The 11,309-nt window shown below is 38.8% G+C and overlaps 1 protein-coding gene across 1 annotated transcript in view; it reads right to left on the minus strand.

Moving 5' to 3' along the window:
- The window catches only part of LOC137408286 (tyrosine-protein phosphatase non-receptor type 13-like), a 33,071-nt gene extending 21,982 nt beyond the window's left edge, over window positions 1-11,089 (minus strand). The window contains exons 1-17 of the mRNA XM_068094787.1: window positions 10,957-11,089; window positions 10,221-10,402; window positions 9,879-9,944; window positions 8,098-8,283; window positions 7,636-7,699; window positions 6,793-7,201; window positions 6,444-6,608; window positions 6,240-6,323; window positions 5,546-5,759; window positions 5,211-5,282; window positions 4,150-4,321; window positions 3,866-4,016; window positions 3,273-3,458; window positions 2,564-3,061; window positions 1,992-2,091; window positions 1,750-1,800; window positions 1,391-1,473 (exon numbers count right to left, since the gene is read on the minus strand). Coding sequence (XP_067950888.1) covers window positions 1,391-1,473; window positions 1,750-1,800; window positions 1,992-2,091; window positions 2,564-3,061; window positions 3,273-3,458; window positions 3,866-4,016; window positions 4,150-4,321; window positions 5,211-5,282; window positions 5,546-5,759; window positions 6,240-6,323; window positions 6,444-6,608; window positions 6,793-7,201; window positions 7,636-7,699; window positions 8,098-8,283; window positions 9,879-9,944; window positions 10,221-10,402; window positions 10,957-11,089 — 2,816 coding nt within the window. The remainder of the gene's footprint in view (window positions 1-1,390; window positions 1,474-1,749; window positions 1,801-1,991; window positions 2,092-2,563; window positions 3,062-3,272; window positions 3,459-3,865; window positions 4,017-4,149; window positions 4,322-5,210; window positions 5,283-5,545; window positions 5,760-6,239; window positions 6,324-6,443; window positions 6,609-6,792; window positions 7,202-7,635; window positions 7,700-8,097; window positions 8,284-9,878; window positions 9,945-10,220; window positions 10,403-10,956) is intronic.
- Window positions 11,090-11,309: the final 220 nt, after the last annotated feature.

An 11,309-nucleotide genomic window follows, 5' to 3' on the forward strand; every position in this document is an offset into this window, starting at 1 on the left:
TTACAGTTGTTTGAGAAAATTTGAAAACCTTTACAGTTGTTTTATTTTTTCCTCAATTTATTTGAACTGCACAAAACACTTTTCTAGTGATATAAAGTTTGAAAGTTAGAATGGTTATTGTCGTTAAATGTTAGACAAAAAACATTTTTTGTGCAAAAACCTTTTTATTCCCCGAGCAACACCAGACATGTAGCTAGTATATTTATATATGAGAGGTGCAACAACATTAGCCTTAGTGCAAAGCTCATCACTCTTGTCATTTGAGAACTCTTGTGTCGCATACTGACTTTCTTAAAGTCTGCGAGGCAACTTAGTTGTTTCATGGCAGAAAGTCAACCCTCATTGGCATTGGGAGTTATTTCCCTTTCCAGCTCTGAGCTGCACTGATGAGGCTTCAATAGCCGAAACAGTATTGTCTGTACCATGCATGTATATAACAGTACTGCCTGTACCATGCATGTATATAACAGTACTGTCTGTACCATGCATGTATATAACAGTACTGTCTGTACCATGCACGTATATAACAGTACTGTCTGTACCATGCATGTATATAACAGTACTGTCTGTACCATGCATGTATATAACAGTACTGTCTGTACCATGCATGTATATAACAGTACTGTCTGTACCGTGCATGTATATAACAGTACTGTCTGTACCATGCATGTATATAACAGTACTGCCTGTACCATGCATGTATATAACAGTACTGTCTGTACCATGCATGTATATAACAGTACTGTCTGTACCATGCATGTATATAACAGTACTGTCTGTACCATGCACGTATATAACAGTACTGTCTGTACCATGCATGTATATAACAGTACTGTCTGTACCATGCACGTATATAACAGTACTGTCTGTACCATGCATATATATACAAACTAGCCGAATGCCTGGCATTGCACGAGTAATAAAATCACTAACCTATAAATTTTAGTAACTTACCTCGTAAGCTAGTAGTCCAAATATTTATTAAAATAATGGAGGAGTTTTAAGCCAGTTTAATAATTGTCACATGTAACGATCAAATGTGCTAGTTAATAACCCCAAGCAGTTTAAGTGTGAGTATTGTAACTGATGTAATGAATGTCATCACAATCATTTATCACTGCGGTCAGTTGAATGATCATAGTGTAGTGGTTTAGACCGCTGGTCTTCAGGCACAGAAGTAAAGAGATCAAATCCTGTGTGAAGCAGATTTTTCATTGCTAGACTTTAATCGCGAGAACTGGACACAGGGATGACAGATAAAAAGACCAAAACTGAGATTTGTAGATGTATATACATTGAACATATATATTCATGTATATGTATATACATATATATATGGCTGTAACTAAACTAATGGAGAAATTCATGAGCATGATATCGAGACCATTACCTTTGCTGGCCTCTCTTCTCAGCGAGTGCCAGACCTCGAGAAGCAACTCCAACCCAGGAATGAGAGAGGGGATCATTGCGAGCCTGGAAGTAGTGAAACACACATGCAAATGTTGGAGGAGGCTAAAAACTTTCTCTCAAGAGGATACTCAAGGCCTTATTGTCAGCCTCCGTACAAAGACCTAGCCAGGTAATTAGCCATGGTAGCAGATATACAATTACATATACAGTGACTTCAAATATTTCTAAGTGTGTGGACACGCTACAAAAAATGATTAGCAGACGAAAACAAACTCTCACCAATGTAACAATGTATTGTATAAACTATGAGGTTTGTGCATTGCCCTTGAGAATACTCACCCTGTATGCGCTGTAGAAATGTATACCGTATTCATGCAGTTCCATAGCACCCTGCAAGAGCAATGCAAGCCTGATACAAGAGAGAATTGGTACTGTAAACTGATATATAATTTTAACTGCCTTAAATATTTGGAGATAATGTGTACAGTAAAATACTTCCTACATAGTGACAGCGTTATCAAAATAAAAGTTGAGAATTCTCCACGGAGTAGCTCAACCAATGTGTCATGTAGGATTCACACCTCAATAAATTTGTATTCAGCTTCTGTTACAGTAAGTCCAGAGCAAGCTGCATGCTTGTTGATTAGAACCTGTCGGTGCTTGTCCATCTTTTTCAGTATCCTTCAAATTATAATCAATACCGATTAACAAAATTGTTAACAACAATAAGAGATAAACTGTTGATCAGCTAAAAAGTGAAAACACGGTGTATGAGGTTTCAGGTGAAAATAAGAGTTAAGAGAGAATAGGATGATTACAAGGCTGCCCATGCATTCATGCTATAACAACGATGAACATGAGTTTTGCAAACTCACAAACTGTTTCGATGCAACAGAAAGATTCCGCAGTGAGTAGTACTCTCCTTTAAATAACTGGCAGTATACTGCATCAAACTCGAGTACAGTACTTAAGCCACTCTAAACCACTTGGTTATGTTATCAAGGCAGAGTTGAGTTATTTTACAACTAACACAACAAAGTGGGTAAATTATTAGCTTTACTAGCAATAACTTAAAAAATTTACAAATGGTCAATTAATTTAAATACCAAATCATGTGTCACACAGCACTGAGTCACACAGCACTTAGTCACACAGCACTGAATCACACAGCACTGAGTCACACAGCCCTGAATCACACAGCACTGAATCACACAGCACTGAGTCACACAGCACTGAGTCACACAGCACTGTGTCACACAGCACCGAGTCACACAGCACCGAGTCACACAGCACCGAGTCACACAGCACCGAGTCACACAGCACCGAGTCACACAGCATTGAGTCACACAGCAGTGTATCACACAGCACTGTGTCACACAGCATCGAGTCACACAGCACCGAGTCACACAGCACTGAGTCACACAGCATTGAGTCACACAGCAGTGTATCACACAGCACTGTGTCACACAGCACTGTGTCACACAGCACTGAGTCACACAGCAGGGAGTCACACAGCATCGAGTCACACAGCACTGAGTCACACAGCAGTGTGTCACACAGCACTGTGTCACACAGCACTGAGTCACACAGCAGTGTGTCACACAGCACTGTGTCACACAGCACTGAGTCACACAGCAGTGTGTCTTTGATTCTCTCTCATTTAAAAATTAAATTAGAATTCTAGTCATTACCACTGATGATTCATTCATCTGGTAAGAAGTGTAGAAACAAACTATTACCTGACCAAAAAGTCAGGTACAAGCTGACTACACCTGTACAGCTGGTACAGCTTGTCGATGACAAGCTGAGGGAAGTGGAATAAACAGTGACATGGAAACTGCAAGGATTATTAACTGTCCTACCTTTGAGGAAAGTAATAGCTGACAATGAAATAGTTGAGGTGGTGCTTGCTGATATCATAGTCTCCATACTCGGCCTGCAAGGCAAGGCCCGTAAGGGTGATGAGCTCTTTGTCATCTCCTCTCAGTCTATCCTCCACAATATCTCTCCTCAACTGCAGGTAGAGTAAGTGCTGCGTGCTGCGGTGCCTGTAGATACAAAACCAAAATAACTCAGTACTTTTAGCGAAACTGTTATTCAATAAAAACTGCAATAACAGAAACATTACATGATTCATTTAATATATGTCTAAAGTATGTCTGTCTAAAGTATGTCTAAGGTATGTCTGTCTAAAAAGTATGTCTAAGGTATGTCTGTCTAAGGCATGTCTATTGTATGTCTATGTATGTTTAAGGTGTTTTTGGCTAAAGTATTTCTAACGTATGTATAATTTAAGTATGCCTAAGGTATGTCCATGTATGTTTAAGGTGTGTCTGTCCAAGGTACATGTATGTCCAATGTATGTCTATTGTACGCATGTCTACGGTAAGACATGCCTTTTGCTATGGTGAGAATAATTTTTAAACAAACCAATACTAAGACTCAAAAAACTCACTTGATCATTGAGACAGATCTGACATAGTACTTGACCCTTTGATGAACAGTAAGCGCTCCACTACCTATCGACTTGCCTCTAACAGATTTTTTTAGATTAGGTATGTATTTTTCTACCTTCTTTTTTGAGTCTAGAAAAATATGCTCTCCACCTGTAAAACAATAGAATAGTCTGTTGATTTTTAAAATAAAAGATAGCCTACAGAAAACACAAATAAAACAAAGTACAAGCTCTATCTAGAGCACAGAGACCAGAGTAGAATGGAGGGCGTTAAACAGACCTACCCATGATATGGGTGAGACCAAAGTAGAAGAACTCAGGCAGTTGAATCTCTCTCAACAGTACATCAAAGAGAAGCTGTCCAGTAGTGGTTGAGGGGCAATAGAGTTGTAATCTTTCTCCATTGAGTAATTCTATGAGAACTGAAACTGTGGCGGCTTTACTGCTTGACTTTTGCTGAAAGTAGCACAAATATATACATCAACTATAGACAACTCTTGGTTAAAATTTTTAAGATGTAGACATGACCAACCACACAGAGCAATATGAGTTTGGATGTCATTCCTGTCACCAGCAGTGGGCATATTTAGGGAATTGAACCTGTTGTTTGTGGGTGAGGCATGCTGGACCACGGCGACTCTCTTTAGTTATAAGAAGTTACTAGTAACATGAGTGTGCGCAGTCATTACATAATTATATGTTACATTTAACCTTGTTGCAGTTGAAAGTGTTGCCAACGCATAACCAGACATAATGGCAGAGTTGACAAGGGTACTCAATAGGTTGATGCTGATTGTTGCTCCATCTACACAGCAAGATATCTTACCCTCTGTAGAGGCCTAACTTAAACCGGTACTGAAACCCTAATCAAACTTCAAAACATTTATAAATTGGTAAATACTTTTCCAATATCCTGCTCATAAAGCGGAATCAGAATGATGACATTGTGAAACGTTTTAGATGTTATTTTGTGATAAGAATAGTGATTCACAAAGTACTTGGGAGCATAGACTGTGGTGACGATAATAATTTAGACATCAATATAAGCATTTGTTTCCAGTTTTATTGAATATTACAATTTTTTATTATTTTGGTTTAAACTTCTGGACATAATCAGTGTACAGTATTTATCACAATTTGAATTATAAATTATCACTATAATATCACTTTGGCACAACTAACATTATAATATCCCAACTCTCTACCGACTCCCATATATTTAGAACCAGCAAAATGAGTACTGTTTAAGCAAGGAAAACCTGAGTAAGATCACCTGAGAACATATTTACAACCAGCTCCACGGCGGACATGTTCAAAGACAGGCATTCCGATTCAAAATACTCACCGGCAAGAAATCTTTAAGCTTCCTGATTGGCTTAGCTGCAAGCCTTACAAATTCTGGACCACCTTTCATGCCCTAACAAAACAAGTTTACATCATTCTTCATTCTAAAAATCAGTAATCAGCATAATTCACGACTTGTAAATACGACTACTATACAAATTGCAACTATACCGCTTACGAGAAGACAATTCCATTAACATTAGATGACCTAATCGGTCCAATTCTTTATTTAATAAATCATGCCATGCATTTGCTCACCTGAAATACATAAAGAACTCTGATACAGTGCATTTGTACACACAAATGATAAGAGAAATCACTAAACACAAGTAATACCTTGCTGGCACTAGGTTTGCTTTTGTTCACAGATTTGGGACGTAATTCCTTGCGATCACCCGAAGGTCCTCTAGGGGCTCTCTGAACAGAGTCCTGTATGACAGGAGTCAGCGGAGACCTTTTCTGAGGGTAAAGGTTGAGCTCAGCGCTAGACTTCATGGCTTCCTTTATTATTGGATCACTCAAGGCTCCGTCGGCTTCATCTATTGTCTCACTGCAATGGCCCAAAAATGGTTAAACTGCAGATAACAATGCGCTGTGTTCATGTTGAATTTTGGGCTCATTGCTAACCAACAAACTATAATAATTTCTTAGAATCAAAATTCTTGAGAAAACGTAAAACAAAGTCTTACTTTCTTTTTCGTACTAGTGGCTGTTTTAAGCTAGCCTCGCCCATTAAATCTTAGTAAGTAGATGGTTATCATGAGAGGATAACTCTCTATATGAATTAAAAAACGCTACAACATTCAAGAGCTATTCGTTACTAAATGGTTAGAGATTCCTATAATTGACATTCTTCAGCATTTTATTATTTAAAACAATATTTGACACTTTCAAACAACAGCAGCTGTCCACAGACAACCCACTTACTCAGACATGAAGCTAGTAATCTGGCCCTCTTTGCCATATTAAGGTTTTCATCAAAAATAAAATCTGTGGACCTAATGACGAGTGGCTTACAGATTCCTCTTACCCTGCAAGTGCTGGGTGAGCACTTTTGGGTCTATCTGGCAGATAACTGCTGTGTGGTCTCTCCATCTGATACGCGCTGTGTGGTCTCTCCATCTGATACGCGCTATGTGGTCTCTCCATCTGATACGCGCTATGTGGTCTCTCCATCTGATACGCGCTATGTGGTCTCTCCATCTGATACGCGCTATGTGGCCTGCCCGGGGGCCGTGACCTAGGCAAGGGCATGTAGTTCTCCTGATTGTACTGACGGGGATGAAATACTCCGTGATGTAAAGAGTTGGCAGAGGCTTGCAGGTCACTGATATGATGCAACTGCTGCTCATTCAGGTACATTAGAGGGTCTACTAGATCCTCATTGCTTATGCTCTGCCTAAGTATCAAATAAGGAGATGATAGAATACAGAGTATAATAAAATATGGATATAGACAAGGATATGACTTACATATATAGGATAGTCTGGGGCGAACAAGCAAGGTTATTGAATAAAAAAGGGAATGATGAATGTGAATGAATAAAATGAGCAGCAAGCGCAGCTGAACAGGTTCTAACATACCTAATGGCTGTAAGCAAAGACCGGCGCTGAAGCATCCTTTCGTAAGCATGTTGCAGATAACTGTCACTCATGACAGGTGCTGTAGGTGCTCTAGCTGTCAAAGGATTGTTCAAATGAAGAGCTGGCATAGATTTGCGTAGACCCTGCAGCAATTTGCTTCCAACACCAAATTGATGTCTATGGGATGTCTGGGGTATATTAGCCGATCTATTATGCAACCTAAGTTTTGCTAGCCTCAGACTGTCCTCTATGGCCATGCTTTGAGTAGGAACAGATTTGTGATGAGAGGGCATGTGCAGCCCCGCCTGCTGATGAGCAATCACAGGCTTAGCTGAAGAAGAGTGACTGAATGCGTCTTCTGTGGCTGCGGAAGTGCCAACTGGTGCAGGGCGTATATCATATCGAGATTCTAAAGTGGTATAAAACATCCCTTACAGCCTGCTGCATTTAATACAAAACAAATAAACACTACTTTCAAGAAAGCCAATACAAAGGAAGCAGCACAATAGAAGTACATTAACTAATCATAAAAGTGAGCTTGTGAAGTCTACCAACAAAGAGAGACTAGCATGCATGCGGACAGGCGAAAATACAGTTTAAAAACTGTTGAAATATGCCTGTGATGCACCTGATGTGTATGTAAAAAATAAAGAGTGATAATTGTACATTTGGTAATAAGTGGCTTTGTGTTATGGGAGCCTTATTTTACCTTGGTCAACTTCTACTTAATCACAGCGAGGGGAAAGAACAACCTTTAAATCGCTGGTTGCCCAATCAGAATTCATATAGCGCAACGAGGATTAATCAAATTACAAAATTTGTTACAAAAACTAAGGAACTCACCGCGACTAGCATGAGGAGACGAGGTAATGCTGGAGGGGTTAGATAACTGGCCCAAAGAGGAAATCTACAGAAAGACCACAAACCCTTACTAGCCATAAAACCACTAGCTTACGCTTCAAATAATATTATCTATAATAAAAGACTGAGAGATTTCTAAAGCGCATCTACATGTCGATCACAAACAGCATTATCTAGGAATCCTTTGGATATTTCTACATCAAGCTTGGAATAGCGATGATAGATATAATATGATTGTAGCTTGGCCAAGCCAGCTGCCATTCAGTAAGCAAAGACACAACAATCTTGAAACAAACATGGATATCACCTGTTCAAACATAGAGACTGCCCATAGCTACTCCACCTTACTATTCATAAGTTTTTATAGACACAAGAAAATTTTTAACTCATATTTGGTTATGAGGGTTAACAATAAATATTAACACTTAACAATCCGTAACTTACGTTGTCAGCGGATCCGAAGACCAGCTCATACATTCTCATGATGTGGATGCTAAAGGACTCGATCATGTGACCAGCGGTGTGTGATGAACTCAGCTGCATAATCTGCGTCAAGGTGAGACGAAGGTCTGCATTCTCCTCACACATATCTGACAAGATGGCATGCAGCTCAGTGCTGATGTCCAGATCCTGGTAAAAAATAGGAATCGAATTCATATGTCCTAAACATGTATTATTCAAATGTAGGAGAGTTCTATATGACCTCCTATCCATGGCGGACATCCTGATAGAAAAAGGCCTATGATGGCTGGGAAATGTGCACAAGATGGGTCATGAGCAATTGCCAAGAGAATTATTATATTCACAACTCTACGAAGGAAAGAGAAATCAGGGTAGACCCAGGCTGAAATACAAAGCTGTAGCTGAGTGTAACATGAAGCTGAGGGAACTAGACACAAAAAGAAGGCAAGAGAAGATGGAAAACTGAACTGTATGAAAGTCAGTGAGAAAGCCTAAACCACAAGGCAGTCATTGTCGAAATGACCGACTGTAAGAGAAAGAAAGATGAAGGGCTGAAAAACAAGTGATTCAACTTTTTAGCCTATGATTTCCGCCAATAGCCTGACTTTCTAAAGCCCATAACTTAGCTTTATTATAAACATATGAGTATGGTGGGAGGGGGGTGGGAGGTATGGCCTTCCACTCAGCAGAAAAAACATGAGCGAGAAATATTGAAATAAAGCTTCTCTTGACTAAACATGAAGTGAACTAGCGCTATTCAAGGACAATGTCTGTAACAATTGTGTCAATACAATTGGACAGCTTATACAATAGAATTCCTCTAGAGGATTAGCAGCAGTGAAGTTTACAGGCTACAGACACAATGAAGTCATAAACAATTGTTGCGTAATGCTGTCAGAGTGAAGAGCGTAGCCTAGGGCTAGTTATAGCAAAGAGGAGGGTATAGTTGAGGAGAGTGTAGGTTAGGAGAAGGTATAGATAAGAAGGGGGTGTGGGCTAAAGGAGATAGCTTTATGAAAAATGTAGATAATAAAAACATGCAGGTTAAAAAAGGAGATAGTATCGGAAAAAGTAGAAGAAGGGTTAAAGAAGAGTTGAGTGAAGGTGTAGCTAAGAAGAGGGGGTGGATCAGAAAAAAGTGCAGTTTAGGGAAAGGGGTAGCTTAGAACAAGAGTGTAGCCTAGGAGAGGGTGTGACATAAGAGATAGGTTCACATAAGGGAAAATGAAGAAGTAGATTAGGGAAGAGTGTGTATAAGAAATGGAGTAGCTTGAAATAAGGTGTGGCTAAGAGTGAGTAGATTAGGAAAGATTGTAGCGTAAAAAAAGGGGAACCTTGAAGCTGAAGAACAGTAGACGCTAAATAAAAGGCATTGCGACTTGCTAGTTTTAGCCTCAGCTTTACAATGCACACTTCTCAAATCAAACTGGAGGTATCAGACACGAGTGAAACTTTTTGTTTTTGACATTCATAAAAATTATGTCTTATTATGGCCCTTGCAGTATAAATTGTAAACTTGTTTAGTGTTCTTTTTTAACTTTACTCGAAAAGCAAATTTTATTTGAAATGCCATTGCAGTATTATAGAGTTTTTAATATATATCAACCTATCTTCACTCGATGAGTTCTGGATTTCGTGTTAAAATACTATTCGCAACAATCATAGGAGAGCATAACATACAGAAAGACGCCTTAAAAGTTTCTGGAAAATCTTTAAAGTTTCTGTTGAGAGCTCGTGTTTCTGTTATTGAACAAACTACTCACCTCATGCTGACCTCTGTTGTAGTCCGCTGCCTTGTACAGACTCATCCCCAAAGCAAATATCCATAACTGAAAAAAGCAAAAAGCAAGGAGCACAGAGGAATGTATGGCAGTAAAGTGGTAAAAGATGTTTTGAGAGGGTAGAGTGAAGTTAACAAATTTAATTTATTCACCTGCCCAAGTTTGTCTTTCTTACAATTAACCCTATAATTCTACATTTTTCTATGAAGTCACAACATCTAGCAAAATCATTTATGCTGAGTAATTTTTTTCTTTTAAAATATACTTTTTTTTAATTTTACACAATTCAAACAACTTACAGAGTTAAGAACACAGATAACATACTTTTTCTAAACTAGACTCAGTTGGCGTCGAACGAGCTCCTGTTCGCCACTCAGGAGCACAATAGTCACTGTTGAGAAACTTATCAGGTGACATACTATCCAAAGTGACCTTTCCATCTGGTCTCATGTATATCGTGCTTGGTGTAGGAAATATCCTAGGCATTTCTCTTTCCAAGATATTCCCTGTAGAATGTAGACATTTGACATTTTCATGCACCAAGTGAACAGACCAAACAATATTTTGTAAAATATACATGCATACAAGATTGCTGTAAAGTTTAGTTCATTTAAAAGAAGCTTAAAAGAGAGTGAACTGAAAGAAGGATGAAACAGAAGAGTCAAGTCACACACATAGAGAGAGATAACCAACAGACAGCTAGGTGAGTGTGGTTTCTTGAAATAATACAGTATCAGAAAGAGTAAAGAATAATATAGAAAAGAAAACCGCATGTGGTCTCTTCAAATATAACATGAATTTATGAGGTAAAAACAGCTAGTTTTGGTGGGCTGATTAGCCTGAGTGATGAATAACAAGACAATAAGAGAATGTGGCGTTCCGCACAATGTGGTACAACATACTCACCTCTATTATGTGTCATCACTTGATTAGAAGGAAACAGACTAACATAAGTAGGATGTTTTCGCCTAGCGATCTTTCAAACTATAGCAATAACATGTATTTCAGATATTAAATTTTTATCAAGAAAGTGATGAGAGGAATAGAAATCAGTAGGTACCTTTAAAAAGGACATCTTGCAAAGCCTCCGCTGTCACAGACAATACACTCCAAAGTTCCGATTCACTAATGGCACAACCTTTCACTTCCAACACATCCAGCAGGCTTGCAAGTGCAGCCATTAATCCTGGCATCTTTACTAAGTCCACCAGCTGTGGTCACATACTTGTCTCAGTTTATCACTTAATGTACTATAAATAGGAGTTCATGATTGCCTGCCAAAGTCTTTTGCAAAATGAGCCAACAGGTGTGCTGGTGAATGAAATTTTATGCTGGAGAGCTAGCATTACCTAAAAGGGTTAAGTTAACCAACAATATAAAGAAAATATTTTCAGTTTTCAGGCATTTATATGC

This window comes from Watersipora subatra, chromosome 1 (genome assembly GCF_963576615.1).
Source record: "Watersipora subatra chromosome 1, tzWatSuba1.1, whole genome shotgun sequence".
NCBI classification, from domain to species: Eukaryota; Metazoa; Bryozoa; class Gymnolaemata; order Cheilostomatida; family Watersiporidae; genus Watersipora; species Watersipora subatra.